This window comes from Brachypodium distachyon, chromosome 1 (genome assembly GCF_000005505.3).
Source record: "Brachypodium distachyon strain Bd21 chromosome 1, Brachypodium_distachyon_v3.0, whole genome shotgun sequence".
In the NCBI taxonomy this organism is placed as follows: domain Eukaryota; kingdom Viridiplantae; phylum Streptophyta; class Magnoliopsida; order Poales; family Poaceae; genus Brachypodium; species Brachypodium distachyon.
In genome coordinates, this window is record NC_016131.3 from 22,857,584 (window position 1) to 22,874,721 (window position 17,138).

Here is a 17,138-nt window from a genome sequence, read left to right on the forward strand (position 1 = left end):
GAACGTCTTCAAATTCATAAGATATTGTTAGAAGTAACAAAGAAGAGAGAGTTTCCTTGTCATAATTCTCTTTTTCTGCTACTTCTTACTTTCATCACATTTCAATATTTAATTTTAAACATCTGTCTGGTATGCTTAGGAGACTTTCAGGTACGTTTTAAGAGACTTTCGTTCCCTTTGTACAAGCGTCCGCAGCGATTGTACGGAAAGGGTTGTTTGCACATGACAGGCCTAGTAACCCAGTAGTTTAACAGTTTCTATAGTACAAGAACAAATGCATTATGAATTTCTGATGGGAATGGCCAACAAACTGCATGCATCCACACACCTTCAAAAATTGAATAAGCACGAGGAGAAAAACAATGAAATTAAAGAATCATATATGCGCATCAATATCCCAACAACTTATCCCCAAAAGCAAAATATAGCATATGGAGCAAAAAAGAATAATTAACAACAAATTTGAGCGAGAGATATCCCAAATCAGTTAGTTAATCCATGGGCATGGCGTGAGCCGAAAACGACTGGGGTAGGTTCATATATGCATATATTTAGTTATATGCTCCGAAGCTGCTCGTGTAAATGCTGATCTTGTGCATGAATTGATCAGTGAGCTCGGCTTTTTACGATGTCGAGGCTCATCTCACTGGGGTCGGTGGCCTGGATTTCACACTGGATGCCGTCCATCTCCCTCCTGAACCTGTCCTTGGAGCTTGCATAAAGCATCTTGCTCCTTGTTCTTGCTGTGTCAGGAGACCTACATTGTAAAAAGGAAGGAAATGCTCCATCATTCTTAAGTGAAGGCACATATAAAGGTTCATGCTATTAAATTCTACGCGTGTGATGGCGTATACAAAGGAGTGAATGGTACTAAAATGATACGGAGTATGAAAAATGCTGTTAGCTAGGTATAATACCAAGGTAACATGAGCCCCAATTAATCAATCTCCTGTAAGGCTGTAACCGTGCATGCTTTGCTTATTTCAATGCAGCTACTGAAAGGAAGTTCCAGAACGTCCATTAATCTCTATCGGAAAACATGAGTAAAATTAGTGAACTATGTTATTGATTCAAGAATATATATTCTGATTTCACATTTCATGCCTCGATTGTATCATATGTTCTCAGCACAGTAAGATGTTCATATGCAACTTGGCTCATAGAGCAAGCAAGTTAAACATCCGAATATCTAAAAGTAGTCCAATCAAAGAGGTTTATCATAATGCACACATCAATGTCAAACACGGACAGTTGGATCTAAATGGTGTTCAGAAGGGGCCAGGTTGAATGAATACACCCGTTTTCCAAACTATAAACTTTAAATGGCATTTATATATCTGTGTGTCGCGTTGCTAAGATATTTCAGGGATTGTGCAATAGGTAATGGTCTGTAAAACTTCGCAATGACGTTTATCCAGACGCCTGCAGTAATGTTGCAGAATAAACAATTGTTTAAAACTGACAAATTGTGAATCATAATCAGTTTCTTGACAGGATTTATGATTCACAATTTGTCATTTTACATATAGTTTTAGAATGTACACTTTTAACATATTGTTTTAGAATGTACACATTCATTTAAAAATAATAACGTTAATGTATGAAAATTTATATTTTATTTATTGTGTGAAATGATTCACTAGACGTAGACCTGCCTAAAATTATCATTTTTCATTAGTACTTTTTACTAATGTGTTATTAATTAGAAAATAATGGCAAACAACTAAAAAAACGTGTACTGGAGATTGCTGTTTGAAAGATAAGAAGGAATGATGGATGCAGTGTCATTTTACCGCACAATTGACAAGGCTAGCTAGCTAGGAGTTGCAATGAAAGAAAGCACAATCGCAATCATATTAGTTCATTCTATGTCCACTTTACATATTGTTTTAGAATGTATGGGTTAATTTGATATATACCACCGCAATTTTTCTCTGTATTTAAAAAACACTACTGCCATTTTCATCTTCAAAAAGTGCCACTGCAGATTCTTTGAAAAATGCCACTACAATGATATTTTTTGAATTCACAAGCACTGCAGTGGTATATACCAAATTAACCCTTCGTTTAAAAGCAATAGCCTTAATGTAGATAAAGTTATGTTTAATTTATGGTGGGAAATGCTGTCGCTAAAATTAATTATGTCTCATTAATACACAATTAATCATGTCTTATTGGTGTCATTTTGCCACCCATTTGACGGAAAAGGCTAGCTAGCTAGGTGTTTCAATGAAAGAAAGCATGCATAGTCGCAATAAAAAAAAGGGAAGGCCACACGCATGTACCAGGAGAAGAAGAAGATCTTGCTCTTCTGGCAGTTCTCGTCGGTGACGAAGTCGAGATCATAGACGGCGTAGCGACACTCGTCGGCGGGGAGGCTGTTGGTGAATTCTTCGTAGCCGTGGCTGGTCTCGCCAAGACGCTCCACCTTGATCTCCATCGCCTTGTCGTCGATCTTGAACACGATGAACCTGAAGCCCCTCTTTGTCTTGAGCTCCGAGAACTTGATCTTGCACTCATCGTTCACCGCAAGACCAGATGCAGAGTTGGCCTACAATTAACAATTAATCCACTCATATATGCACATTCATTGATCAAGAGCCAGTGCATGCATTACTTTGCAACCTATGGAGATTAGAAAGAGAGACAGCTAGATAGATAGATTAGATAGCGAGGGATCGATTTAGGGAGAGATCACCATTTCTGTATGTTGGCTTCAAAGACCCTGCACAATGCGGGAGATCGAAATGGAGCTTGGAGGGAGATAAGGGAGGGAGGTGTTAGTTTGCAAGGAAAGGGGAGGAAGGAAAAGTTTGTGCGCGAGAGGAATGCGGTGGGGAGGAGCGAGAGACAAGGGAAGGCGAGTGAAAAATAGCCAACCACTCAGTTTGAGGCCCATGCATACAATTCTTGGAGGCTACGAACATTTGACTTGGTCCCTAGCTCGTTGGTGCTTAACAAAATATAAATCACTTCTTAATTTCTTGCCACCTTAGTGCACTTTAGACATATTCGTGCATTCAAATATCATCTAAGAACTTACAAAAACAATACTCCTTCCGATTCATAAAAAATGTATACAAATTCTGTATTAAGTTGATGACATTTTTTATGAATCGGAGGACACTTGACCTTGTGTCACCCCCGTGGGCCATGCTAGCTAGAGGTCAAACCCTAGGGCTCCATCGCGCTAGTTCGCCATCATCTGTGTGTAGGAGGAGGGCTATTTGGCTTGCACATTGCTCCTTGGCGCTATATGTCTGGCTGTGTGGGATCCTTTCTTGTTTCGATGGCGTACGCTGATCGATTGGATGCGGCTACACATGTAACAATGTTCGATTCCGATCTCGAGGATTGGTTGATGGAGTTCTAGGTCAGCTTCGAAACCCGAGTGCAGGTATTCAGTGGCGGTGGTTGGCGTTGGGGTGCTGTGGAGGCCGGAGGCTTTGCATGAAGCGACAGTTATTAGGGCTTAATCTGTGGTGCTCCTCGAAGGATCTGGGTGACTGGGTAGACTATGGTTCACACATGGCGGCAATCACCTAATAGCGCAACGTGGCAGGTCTATGGTGGTCAACTAGGTAGCGACACATTGCAAGAGGCTGGTCAGTTGGAGCTGCTTTGGGTGCGGATCCAAGGTGGGTCAATGGCCCAATTTGGTCCTGATGGAGCTTTTGGATCGCTCCCCATCGGTTCCATTCACGGGAGCAAATATGCTTTCTTGCTTTCTCCTCTATTCTAGCGCGGTCGTACCTTTTCAGTTTTCTCGTGGGATCATGGCATGTTTATTTTTTCTGTTCAGGTCTGTGGACGACTAGCATGCATGGTGATTTACATGAGTACGTGCATGGCTGGTAGAGAAGGAGGGTAATGTCATTGGTAAAGACGGCAACGGGGCGGGTCTGGACGGGGTCAACCAAATCCATATCCATCCACAAAAAATATCCGTTGATGCAAAACAATATCCACATCCATATCCACAAGGTGTCCGGGTATCTATGGATTATCCATATCCATGCAATATACATCATATACGGAAGCATATGCATCATCATATACAACAGCATATACATGAGTATACAACAACAGTAGGATAGCTAACTAATAGACCCACATATCAGGGGTGGGAGTGTGGGACTGAGGGAGAGGAGGGAGTCAGGGTTAGGGTTTGAGTGGGAAAGAGACTATTTATATGACGGATATAGCTAACTAATGGACCCACATATCAGTAATTTATTTATTTTAATAAATACCGGATATCCATGGATATCCATGAATCAAATGTGATATTCATGCCCGTTTCACGAGTTGGCGGTATCCATTCGTGGATATGCATGGATCGAAAACCCGCTCCATACCCGCAAATCCATGGAATGGATATCCATGTACATCCACATTTTGAGGATTCATTGCCATCTTGAGCCATTGGCAGACAGGGATGGATCCAAGGGGAGGGGGGGGGGGGGGCTCCGCCCCCCCTAAGAAATTTCATTTTAGTTAATACTTACTAATCAACTCATTAAAAATCACTTTAAAATAGGTGAAGACTCTAATTTCGCCCCCCTCATGTCAAATTCCTGGCTCCGTCCCTGTTGGCAGATTCAATAGCTAAATAGTGTTTTTTCCCAATGAAAGTCCATGGTCTAGTTTTCATGGTCTAGATCAAACAACATTGACATATTGCATTATACCTTTTTGTTGAATGGGTGTTGACACAACAAGCTTGAGCGGAGGTCACTTTTTGAAGTAGGGATGTCAACGGCGCAGTAAATTGCGCCGCCAAGCCCGCTTATCTAACTCCCTTAGAGTTTTTAGTTTTAGTTTTTTCTTTTTTGCTATCAAAGGCTGATGTGGGCAGGGCTAAACGGGCTCTAACCGGCGGCCGTTTACATCCCTATCTTTTTTTTTTGACGGAACCTCGTCAAGAGGGCAGGGTGCTCCTGCATTTCATTAAGAAGAATAGAATGGCTCCGTTTATTTTGGAAAACTGAGCCGAAAACCACACAATGCACGGCTTATTCAAGGAAAGCCGTGCGAAAACCCTAACATCGAGCATTACAAAACAAAACCGACATACAAGTCACAACTGCAAAAACGAACCGCCACCTGCTCCAACGACGCCGGACAGGGAACAACTCCTAAACGCCAGAAGAAGGTAGGCAGAGCTAGGCTTCTCCAATGACCGGAACAAAGAAGAGGTTGCCTTGACATGTGCAGCTCATGAATCGGCGAGCCCGTGCTACTCGATGCCGCAATTCCTGGCAGGCCTCAGCTAGGCTCAATGCAGGAAATGCCCTGCCGCTAGACGAAGGCTCCAAAGGCAACGCCTTCAAGGAGGGTACGACATCCGAAGACGCCGCCATTGCCTGGTCCAGAAAACTGGATCTGAGCTTTCGCTCGGAGACACCTCGACTGCCAGTTTACATTCCTTTCTTGAAGGCTCTCATTTGGAGTACCATGTTCTCGTCTAATTACTTCCTCGATGTTGTGCTAGTGAATATTATTTCCGGTGTTAAAATATAGTAGGAGGTACGTAACTGACGCCAGGCTAATTTCCAAAGAGGATGGCCTGCCGTATATTTTCTTTTATTTTTCCATCTTGATGCTTGGGTGCTTTTACTGTAAAATCATGGTTGTATGCATTAGCTAGGATGGAGAGGCGGGGAGGTTCACCTCCCTTTTGAAAAAAACAAAAGGTTAAGGACTTATTCGGTTTACAAGATTTTGAAATCACAAGAATTAAAATTACGACCAATTTAGGCATAATCCTTAGAAAGGTTACATCTGTATACATAGCAAAAAGATCCTAAAGATCTTTAAAAAAATCATCCAAAACACCTACAGATCCTTAAGTATATGAACTTCACATAGGTGCTCAATGACTATGGATGTATTCTCTCAACCACGAAACCAGAAAAATACATTGGTGTCATTGCATATTATTACAAGTATTTCTCTATTTATAAAAAGATTAAAGAAACCATTGGTGTTATTTGACACCAATAATTATATGCTGGCTACGCCCCCTAAAGAAACCATTGGTGTTATTTGACACCAATAATTATATGCTGGCTACGCCCCTGCTCTCAATTTAAGCACTTACATCTACGCCTTGTCTAATGAATTATTTTGTACAAGGAAAAGGGAACATGGTCCATCCATATGCAAAAATCTTTGTGTACAACCACTCGTACAAATTTAGTCTCTCTCCAGGTTACTCCTTTACAAGAGAGAGAGTACTAGAGCACTATGCAGTGTTGGTCAAAACCCATAACTAAGAAGGGCCTAAGAAGCTTTAGAACCGGATCTAGCCACTGCAGCAAGCTGCGCTAAGAAAATTTCCAAGATCGGGCGCAAGTACTTACCACGGCAATGGAGCTTGTGGCGCTCATGTAGGGATAGGTAGCTGATGCAGTGGTGAAAGTGAAAACTTGGATTGTTTTGTTGTGCTGCCGGTTCTTCATATACTTGTTGGTCGGATGATGGTTGTTGGGTGTGTTGTTTGCTTGTATCGCTGGTAACCCAGCTGAATCTCCGGGCTTTCTAATAAAACCGGGCTGAAAAAGCCTTTTTTCTAAAAAAAAGTACTTACCACGGCTCCAGGTAAATATAAAACTATTGTTGACGACTTTGGTGGGGTCAACCAAAGCTGTATTGAGCAATATATATGTACACATACACAGAGAGCTCACAAACGACACATCAAAATGGCTGAGGTTTTCAAGCTCAGTTTCCTTGTTTTGTTTTCTGCATATATGTGCTACCATGTATTTTTTTCTCCTGACTTTAATACAAGCGCAGTAGGAGCCTGCTGTTTTCCCTTGTAAAAAAAAACAACACATCAAAAACAAATGAAGCCCAATCATTCATCAAATGGAGAGAAGTGCAGTTCCAAAAAATAAAAATAGCCTATACCAACAACACCTCCAAGCTGCTGCCATGAACCTGTTTGCATCCTCTCAATATCCCTCCAATCTGCATCCTCACCATCCAAGCATCAATCCCTTTGGTCAGCACCGCCAGCTCCCTGCATACAACCAAGGGAACATGCAAGTTCCATACCAAACCAGTCCAGGCCACCCACACCTACCTACGGAGTCCAGCGGCTTATTTGGAGCTTATGGAGCAGGCATTTCAGCATCACCGTTCAAATCCGGCACCTTCTTTGAGGGCTACGGAGCAGGCCTTTCATTGTTGCCGGTCGATTCCGCATCTCCAATGTCTGCAGCACAAAGGAACATACAACATGAAGTGGAACATGAAGAAAGCAAAGATAGCAGTCCAGATCAAGAAATAAGAAGAGGTCACAGTAATTGGACAAAAAAAGGAGAACGAGAGATTGATCAACTCTTAGATTAAAAATTCCGTTGATTCAATTGAAGGCAATGGAAAGAGAGGTGATTATTATTGGAAGCAAGTAGCAGAGGAGCACACAAACAAGTGCCCTCCGCGAGAGAAAGCCTTTACTTTTAGTGGGTTGGTTTAGTTTGTGGTCTGGCTTGGAGCAGAAAATAAGATCAACTTTGCGATGGACAAAATAAGACATGTTTCAAGCACGACAATCATGCAAATAGCTAAAGATGTGGATTCAAGAAAGGATGAGCAAAATAAGATACTTCCTCCGTCCAACAAAAGATGTTTCAACTTTGACTAAATTTGAATGCATCTATACACTAAGTCATGTCTAGATACATTCAAGTTTTGACAAACTTGAGACATCTTTGTTGGATGGAGGGAGTATGTTGTTTTCTGAAGAAAATTTAAATGAAGGACGCGATCCATAAATAACATGATGGGATCCCATATTCTCAATTTCTCAACATAGTTGATGCATCACTGATTACCCACAATAAACGAGAGACAAAATAAGGTTTTCATTGTCCTTATAGCCACTGGCAGGCACAACACACCAACCTAAATACAGAATATTGCATTAGCACACATGATTTGCTTATATTTTTTTTTTCTTACAGAAAACATACTACTACTACCAACGCAAAAGAAAGCAAGAGAATACAGAAAGAGGTAAATGGGAACCAAAAACATGAATGTGTTAGGAAGAAATGGAAGAAACAGACTTTTGTTATCTCTTTAAATGGTTCTGAATTGTCCCTGTATGAGAATAATGAAACAAAAGGCCATATGGTCCTAAAATCATATAAGCTTCTTAATCTTATAGACCTTTTAGTTAGGAGATAATCACTTATCGACCTCACAGATCTGGAAAAGGCACCATGGTTATGGCAAGAGCATTCCCGAGGTCATTTGTTCTAGTGTGCTACAGCCAAAAAACGGCAATTGCTAGTACATGAATTACACGAAAAGTGACTCCTGCAGAAGAGATCAATTGATAAAAAAAAACCAAAGACAAAATTCTGATTAATTAACTAAAAGCTATGTACATCAGAACCTGAAATTAGAAACACAAACAAAAATGGCATGTACTCCCTCCGTTTCTAAATATAAGAAGTCCCAGCTTTGTTCTAAGTCAAACTTCTTAAGGTTTGACCAAGTTTTTAGAAAAATCTACCAACATTTAGAACTTCAATTAGTTTTATTAAATTTGCCATTATATATATTTTCATAGTAACTCATTTGATATTGTAGATCTTGGTAAATGTTTCTAGAAAGTTGGACAAATTTTAAGAACTTTGACTTAAGACAAAGTTAGGACTTATATTTAGGAACGGAGGGAGTAGAAGTTTGGCAAAATTCTGAAGAAATCTACACTAGAACAGTATGGGATGAAGTATACATGCGAATTTTGGATTAAAATATGATTGTGTGCAAAAAAAACAAAATGGGCTTCTGCTATAGTGGTAAACCTTGAACAGTAAATTATCTTTTTTCTTAAGGTTGTAAATGCTTTATTTGTTAACCAAAATTTACGGGTACAAACTTGACCCCATAGTGTAGATCTACCGATGTTTTCAAGAACTTCTATGTGTCATTTTAGTTCCCCACAATTTGAGTACAGCGAACCTCAGGATCAGATTATTATGTTGCCTGTAACAACAGGCTTGGCATATTGATGACCAAAAGGAAGTACTCAGTGATCAGCAAGTGGATAAGTGCCGCAACACAGTAGGCCACCATCCTTGATCTGCAGTGAGGAATTTACCCCTGATTTGTCTAGAGGAGAAGAGGTTCCGCTCCCTGTTGCAACGCCTTTCCTTCTGCCTCCGCCTTCTGCAGCTAAGCCCGAATCTGGTTTAGTAAAAATCAAGTGAATAGTTAGATGTACTAATATAGTCACCACCGTTGAACGGAACAAAACTTCAGAATATCGTTTTCAGTGGATCATAAAGATTCATAGGTTCAAGTCAAGTCACCTGCTGCCTGGATTCCCATCAAACACCCTAGTTGCCACAGATACGAAAAATCTGCACATACAAACATGCATGTGATCTGCCTGGATTTTCATCAAATGCCTTGTCGACATAGATTAAAAGAAATGCACAACCACCATACAAATGTACGTTATTGTGACAAACTGAGAATTGCCGCATAAATAAAAGGAAAGTTCAATTCGTAATGGAAACCGAAAGAAAGATAAATCCGTAATGGAGCATGGATCAGAACTTCTCACAACTAAATGAGCTGGAGGCATGCTCAAGAGGCATACGTAAAAACAGTTAGAATCTAATATTGGTTGATACAAAATAATATTAGCATTCAAGCATTTCGAAGTGTTTGAATAGACACGGTGCCTACAAGTTGAGGTTATGGTCCTTATCAATTCAATAAACAATCGCTCCACAATACAAACATCAGTTCTACAGGCATATCAGTCTACAATGCTAAACAATGCCGTGAAGTACTTAGCTATCAACAATGTACCATGACAAGAATTTAGGAACGGATGAAGTAATTATTATATTTAAAATGATTTGCGTCTACTAAAAGGAAAACCTGCACTGAACCCAACCCTGCATCTTTTAGTTCATTCATTTGTTGATAGCTACAACCATTACATGTTCAGAACTGGGGTTAGCAATAAAAGAATGATTGTTTCCTTAGGCACAATTTGAGAAGAAACTTCAGAGAAAGCTAACCAAAAGCAAATGGCAATTTACATTGATGAAGTTGTGCTACCGAGGAGAGTATAAAAAAATCGATAGGTATGTCATACCTCAAGCGCTCTTTAATTCTTTATAACATAGAACAATATTCATATCATTTTCAGAGTTCGCACATTAGAAGGAATAAAATGGGTGCCATATTAGACAAAGAGGAGCAGAAGAAACCTTCTGACGTGCTTCACTGCACCCATCAGAATAGAGTGGCACGAGATATATTAATTTCACCTGCAACAGTAGAGCAAACTGAAGAGTTTTACCATTTGCTAAGGTGATGCAGAAATAAAAAACAATGCAATTACTACCAGAATACCTTGTTGACCTGTCCAGAAACACTCTTAGTGAATGCCATAAGTTACAAATAATTTACAGAAGGGAGCAACCTGTAAAGGAGATCTCTCCACTTGCATTAGTTGTTGACTTGTTGTTTGCAGGAATTCTTTTGCTATAGCGCATGGAGTGTCCGCACAGTGAAATTATGAAACATACTCTAATCAAGCATAAATTAATTCCTCGAGAATCTTACAAGTGCCGAGCAAATTTCTTTATCCCCACGTAAACTACCAAAGCAAGAACCGGAAAAAAAAACAAAATTCTAATACAAAAAATTATTCAGCACTTCTAATGGAAGATGATCTCATCGAATGACCTTAGCAAGGGCTCAACCACATGATGCAAAACTGTCCGGCTTTGGTATTGAGAACTAGACTTCCCAAGGATCAAGCCTAAAGGTCCGGTAGCCATACACTTTGTGTGCAATGGAGCCCAACAAAAACAACCATTGTAAGGATTGGAAGCTCGGATGATCAATTTCCTTTCGGGTGTTGTTTGCCCTGACCGACTACCCATCTGTCCAAATCTTCAAATCGATCGATTCCTGCTCTCTGCCAGCTGGCATAGATTTTCTCTTTCGTCAATTTGGATGCTCCGCGATTCCACTCTTCGGCAGATTTTTCTCTAGGTCAGAATCACGGAAATAAGAAAAAGTGCTTTATGCATGAACCATTGTCCGGAGAACACAAGAATATGCATGAACTCATTTAGCATTTTTATTGTTGAACACACAACAAGAAAAAACAAACTATTAAAAAGAATATGACTTCTTATTAACTTGAATATAACCTGACCTGTCCTATCAAAATAAATGTATGTAACTATCTACACAACTTGGAAGCACTGACCTTAATATTGCAGAAAGTGCTCCTTTCAAGTTTCAACTGCTGTGAATTTGCTGACCACTATTGTCCATCCTGGAATTTTGGCAATGTACAGTAAACCACTGGACACATTGCAATTCGCAAGTATGATTCTTGCACTGAAAGGTTTTCTTCATTTTTCTACTTTTTCTCCAGACAAATATAACAACATATGATTTGGCACGGAAACACAAACAGCATACCTGACTGCCTAAGTGAAAAAGTCATCAGTGGGACTTCCCTGTCTTGCCTTGGCATTCAATAGCACTTGGCGGACCGACTCACTTGTTTGTACACCAGCACGCACCATGTCATCAATCAGAGCTTCAGCTTCCGAACATTTACCGTCATTGCAAAGAATACGGATTGTCAGGCCATAACTAGCGGAATTTGGAACAAAGCCCTTTTTCCTCATCTCCATAATTAATTTCATAGCCTTGTAAGAGCTTCCTTCTCGTCCATAGCCATAAATCAACATGTCATAGATGACATTGCCCACCTGAAGACCTTTCTCGCCTATTGACTGGAACAATTTTCTGGCATCCTTCATGTTCCCTTCCATGCAGAGAGCATGCACCAAAACACCGTAAGTGCGCACATCCACCTCTAAACCAGCCTTCTCCATCCCTGCAAACATCTCAAAAGCCTTGTCCATGTCATTCTCCCGAGCAAATGCATCAATCAGTATGGTGTACGTCACTTTTGTGGGTGCCAATCCTCGCTCCTTCATGTCAGAGAAAGCCCTGTTTGCACGGATCATATCTCTAGCACGACAGAACCCGGCAATAAGAGCATTATACGTGACAGCACTGGGTTGATACCCAGCCATCCTCATTTGGTTGGAGAAATGCAAAGCATTGGACATCTTCCCAGCTTTGCCATATCCATCGACAAGAAGGTTGAACGTCACGACACTTGGACGGATACCCTCTCTTCGCATCAATTCCAGCAGCTGGGTGGCATCCTTCATCTTTCTATATCTGCATAGCCCAGCAATGAGAGTGTTATAGCTGACAACATTGCGTGTGATACCCTTTGCAGGCATTTCTTCAAACAGGAGGCGGGCACGCTCAAATTCCCCAGTCCTGCACCACTCACCAACCAAAATGTTGTAGGTGTAGAGATTTGGCTCAATTCCACCTATCCGCATCTTCTCAAACAAGGCCAAGCCCTTCTCTCTGCGTCCATGGATGAAGTAACCGTGGATCAGAGCAGTGAAAGTGACCTCGTTAGGGGTCAATCCCAAGCGCGGCATTACGTCGAACACCCTCTGTGCTTCCGCCACGTCGCCGCTCCTGCAGTAGCCGTGGACGAGCGCTGTGCACGCGGCCACGTCCAGCGTCGTGTCGCCCGCCTTTGCGCCACGGGCGAGCAAAGCGAGGGCCGATCGCACCTCGCCGGCGGCGGAGAGACGGCGCACGGCTACGGCTGTGGTCGCTGCCATGGGGGGGAGATTCACCTTTTCCTGCCCTTTTCTGAAGTTTGGCTTGGTTCTGGTAAGATCTCTCTCCCGGTAACCCTGAGTCAGCAAGCACCCAGGCGACAAGAACACTGCAAACCTTCACGAGGCTGCGATGTGATCGAGCAGTTCTTAATCTCTCATCTCATTTCATCAGTAAGGAAGGGGGAAAACGCACCTACAACAACGCCACCGCGCCCGTGGTAGTTGCGTCCGTGGTAGGTAGGCTCGCGAAAACAACAACCGCGCGCTATCCCCACGCGTGATCACTGCCGCGATTAACTCCAACTCTCCCGATGATTTCCAATCCCGCAATTATCTCCGCAACCAAAATTACAACAATGCCACCGCGCACGAGCACGATCGATATGCTCCCCCGACCGAGGTGGCAATTGGCAACTTTCGTGCGCCACCGTTCTCCCTTCACCGCACCAAATCCTCCCTAGCGGCCTAGCGGCGAACGAAGATGACGGCTGCTGCTGCCTGTTGGCCACAGCCGAGGCCGCGTTCGGCAGGGGCGGGACCGGGCCACTGGTCATCGGCAGCGTCCCTCGCGCACACGCCTTCGGCCGCTCCTCCTCTCACACAAAGCAACGGCGGACAACGACGACAATGGCCGCCGCCGCCCCCTGTTGGCCAACGTCGAGGACGCGCTCGGCGGGGAACAGCACCGGGCTTCGGTCCGTCATCGGCTTCCCTCGAGCGGCCTTCATCAGCGTATGGTGATGCACCTCCCTCCTCGTATCGGTCCGCCCCCGCGCTCTCGCCCCTCTCACCCCGCGCGCCGCTCCTTCTCTCCCCGCCTCTGTGCACCCGCTACTTCAGCTTCCACCTCTGAACGCCCACCACGGAGCTCGCCGCCCCGACAGGCATGGCCAACACGGACGCCGTCCTCCGCTCCCTCTCCGTCCCTGCCTCCCGTCTTCCCGATCTGCGTGGGCGTGGAGAGCTTCCTCCTCTGCGGATCCAGCCGCCCCGACCGGCAGGGCCACCACCAGCCGCCGCCGGCCATCCTGGAAGATCTACTGCTGCCAAATTTGTTGATGCAAATCGGTTTCTAGGTCCTTCAGAAGATATGTATCAGGAGAAGAAGGCATTATACAAGCTAATTTCAGGATTGCACTCCTCAATTTCTGTACACATTGCTTATTACGGTTATATTCTAGACGAATCTGCTAACTTGGTGTCTACCCACCACCGTACAACGTCCTGTTCATAGTGCAATTATGGACTGAAGATTTTGTTTTCTGTTGATGGAGAGAACAATTTGAATCAACAGGTATGGTGTTCTTATCTCTTTGGGCTACCGCCAGTTTGCAACACAAAGTAAGATAGGGTAGATGCCGTGCGTTTGGTTGGTCCATGTTCCAGCTTGAGAGCATTCCCCAACATTTTGCCTTTATATGACCCAAGTTACCTGCACATGATGCTTTCCCATATTGGTTACCTACAATTTGCTGTGGAATAACATCTTTCTTAAAAAAGAACTCTGGCTCCTATGTGAATATTGAATAAATCAAATTATGGAAGTTAGCTCACGTGAGAGAAAAAAACACTTACGTCTCTTTGAGTGTTTGTTTCTCTGAAACTATCTGAATCTACCTTTTGAATTCATTTAAGATGTTCACAGTGCTGATTTGTCTTACAATTTTTCTTCTTGGTTATTATTCAGTTCCGTCTGCAGCTAAACGAGGTCATTGCACTGGTAAATCTTCTGAACGGGCTGTTAGAATCTGTCAAATTTGCGTACATGAAAAATGACCATCCACCGACGAAGGAATTAACCTGAATCTCAACCGTAAGTGTTACCTCTTGCTCATCAGTGGTATTGAACTATTGATTTGTGTTGACCACTTGATGTCTGCTCGTATCCTTGCATTCTTTCGTCTATTTGAATGAGCATTCTTTCTTATCAAACTGTGTGAGCTAAGGTTTTTCACATTGTATGATGCATATATTCCTTGTAAAGTTTTTCGGATTCCGTACATATGAGAAATGAGAAATTATGTTTTCTCTCAAGATATATATGAGAAATAAAAGGTATAGGTAATATCGGGATACCCTGCTATGATGGGCGTTGTCTTTTTGTTGTGAGTAGTTCCATATGAGCTATTTGTTTTTTTTCCTTTTCGTGGTTTGTTCCTATACTGTTCCTTATGCATATGGTAACCATGTTTTTTATGAAATGCACGTCATGGTAGTCTGTTCTCTTCCCCCGTTTGATCTACATGCCTTGTGGTGAACTGAGCTTATTTTGTCTTACACACATTCATGAATTGTTTTTGCAAGAGCTCTTTTACGGTGATTGTCGTGTACTTCTCAGTATTTTTCGGTACTCCCGCCGAAATTAATTATGTTCGTTGATCTTTACTCAGAGGTTGTTTGTTTCCCTGGGCCGCAACTGGCTAACGGGCTGTTTGGTTTCCCCGGGCCGCCGGATGTAATGCCCGTCTCTCTCCCTGCATCGATACTCTTCCTCGCTCCCCTAGCGTCGGCCGCCCGAGCGAGGCCCCTCCGCCGCCCGAGCCCTTCTCGTCGACCACCGGCGCGCCGCCCCTCCGCCACCGGCACTTCTCCGCTGGCGGGGCGCCTCCTCGGCCGCCCACGCGCCTCCGACAATCGTCCAGGCGGCTCCCGCGGATGAAGCCGTAGCCCAGCCAGGTCCACCACGGCGCCATCCCCCATTGGCAGGTCTGAAGAGGCATTGGACGGTGACGATGCGGACGGCTCCTTGCAGCGCCCCTGCCATGTCCTTCCTTTGACTCGCGGCGACCTCCTTGACTGCAGCGACGGTTGAGCTGCCTCCAGCAACGGCGACCGTGGATACGTCTCACCCTGCCGTGTGGTATTGCCCCAGGCGATGGCTACTTGGGCTGAATTTGGGTGTTCTGTTGTGCTGATTTTTTTTGAACCAGCTGCACTGAAAGTTTTGCTGTACTGAATTTGGGTGTTCTGCTGGCTGATGATGTATTTTTGAAGATGTTGGCTCCTGTGTTGCTGAAGCCTGAAGCTCCTGTGTTGCTGAATGTACAGAAATTTATGGTGTGCGCTATTTTAGTTCTTCCTCTGTCCCATATTAAGTGATTCAAATTTGTCCAAATATGGATGGATCTATGCTTAAAAAATGTCTAGATACATGTCATAGAAAGTCACTTAACATGGGACGGAGGGAGTAGTTATTTAGGCAGGCTTTTCAATCTGAATGTGAATGTAGAAAAATCTCATGTATTTTGGATGTGAATGTACATAAATTTCATCTATTATGTCAGTGTATGGAAATCTCATGGCATACATTTTGTAGCATGGTTCTGGTCACCTCATCATAGAAATGAAACACTTATCTTTTGCCGCAAATCAGGTTTTCGGTAAATCTGATTGTCTTTGTGCCAAAGCAGACACATTTCTGGAACATAATAAATTACGACAAGGCCAAGGGTAGGTTTTGTTGAAGCTCCACAATACATGTCAAACTGTAGCTTATCTCTTGATATGAATACTAAATCTGAATGTTGTGTTTTGTGTTGATGAGATATTCATATTCATAAACAAAAATGTAAACCTATTGCCTAAGTCTGAATGCTTCTTGTTCACTAAAAGATGAGATTTCAGTACATTGTCATAATATATGAGATCTCAGTACATATCTCATTCCAGAAATTTCTGTACTATCTCATAACACCATTGCTATTTTGTACAGCAGATAACAGCTTCAGGTTAAAGAGCAGACACAGGTTCAGCAAACAGCAAGCTTTAGCAAACAACAAGGACCAATTTGAATTCAGGAAACAGCGAGCATCTAATTTGATTCAACAAACAAAGAGCATCCAATTCAACTAAGCTAACATCAGTCTTCCATTTCAATTTAGCTAACATCATGGGGACGCCGCCACCGTTGCGTGGGGCTGCTGCCACCAGAGCATGGGGACGCCGCCTGCCCGTGGTTCTGCCGCTGTCGCCAGAGCATGGGGGCAGCTCCACCCGCCCCCGTTCCTGGGGGATCCTCTGCCCGTGCGTGTGGTTAAACCTCTGCCTCCAGCGCATGGGGCCGTGGCTACCGCCGCCTGCGCCTGTGTACAGCGCCGTCCGCCGTTAGCACCTACACAAAGCCGTCGGCCGTCGGCCTCCTTAAAGCTCGGGCTAGGTATTGCAATCGACACAGACAAGAGGGTGCCGGTTCAGAGCAGAGGGAAAGAAACAAGTGGTTTTTTCTCAAAATCGCGTTAAAGTTATGGGTGGGATTCCCACCTCTCATCTGAGCCGCACGTCGCATATCTAATGGCGAACTATCGATTCTTTTAGTTTAAATATAAATTGATAATTCTAATACTTTCCAGTACTTTTGTTTTAGTACTTTTCAGTACTTCTTATTTTTCCACCGTTCGATTAATTAGGTTGAACGGTTCA

At 43.1% G+C, this 17,138-nt stretch overlaps 2 protein-coding genes and 1 long non-coding RNA gene across 8 annotated transcripts; 1 reads left to right on the forward strand and 2 right to left on the reverse strand.

Annotated features, from left to right (window-relative positions):
- Window positions 1-254: 254 nt before the first annotated feature.
- LOC100831996 (actin-depolymerizing factor 9) lies at window positions 255-2,826 on the reverse strand. The gene is made up of 3 exons (XM_010240034.2): window positions 2,699-2,826; window positions 2,286-2,551; window positions 255-757 (listed from the first exon to the last, which is right to left on the reverse strand). The coding sequence occupies exons 1-3, from the start codon at window positions 2,699-2,701 to the stop codon at window positions 607-609; spliced, it is 420 nt and encodes a 139-aa protein (XP_010238336.1). The 5' UTR covers window positions 2,702-2,826; the 3' UTR covers window positions 255-606.
- A 3,808-nt stretch (window positions 2,827-6,634) lies between these two features.
- LOC100824471 (pentatricopeptide repeat-containing protein At4g11690) lies at window positions 6,635-13,054 on the reverse strand. Of its 6 annotated transcripts, none has more exons than XM_024456515.1 (8): window positions 12,913-13,054; window positions 11,479-12,844; window positions 11,261-11,329; window positions 10,393-11,036; window positions 10,248-10,307; window positions 9,333-9,383; window positions 9,122-9,207; window positions 6,698-7,222 (listed from the first exon to the last, which is right to left on the reverse strand). In XM_024456515.1, exon 2 carries the CDS (start codon window positions 12,717-12,719, stop codon window positions 11,487-11,489), a length of 1,233 nt encoding a protein of 410 aa, XP_024312283.1. In that variant the 5' UTR covers window positions 12,720-12,844; window positions 12,913-13,054; the 3' UTR covers window positions 6,698-7,222; window positions 9,122-9,207; window positions 9,333-9,383; window positions 10,248-10,307; window positions 10,393-11,036; window positions 11,261-11,329; window positions 11,479-11,486. The 6 variants fall into 6 exon arrangements, with proteins under 6 accessions (XP_024312287.1, XP_014752872.1, XP_024312283.1 ...); XM_024456516.1 differs by having other exon boundaries at window positions 11,479-12,834; window positions 12,913-13,048; XM_024456518.1 differs by having other exon boundaries at window positions 6,703-6,811; window positions 6,916-7,222; window positions 11,479-12,970.
- Window positions 13,055-13,134: 80 nt separating this feature from the next.
- LOC106865882 lies at window positions 13,135-16,025 on the forward strand. Its single transcript, XR_001405422.2, has 3 exons — window positions 13,135-14,013; window positions 14,407-14,532; window positions 15,110-16,025. It is a non-coding gene; the product is annotated as an uncharacterized LOC106865882 (long non-coding RNA).
- The last annotated feature ends 1,113 nt before the right edge of the window (window positions 16,026-17,138 follow it).

Bases quoted from the DNA above. Each gene is read 5' to 3' on its own strand.
- LOC100831996 (XM_010240034.2), bottom strand. The intron at 758-2,285 runs GTACATGCGTGT...TTTACAATGTAG, and splicing joins AAGATCTTCTTCTTCTCCTG to GTCTCCTGACACAGCAAGAA.
- LOC100824471 (XM_014897386.2), bottom strand. From the start codon at position 12,719: ATGGCAGCGACCACAGCCGTAGCCGTGCGCCGTCTCTCCGCCGCCGGC.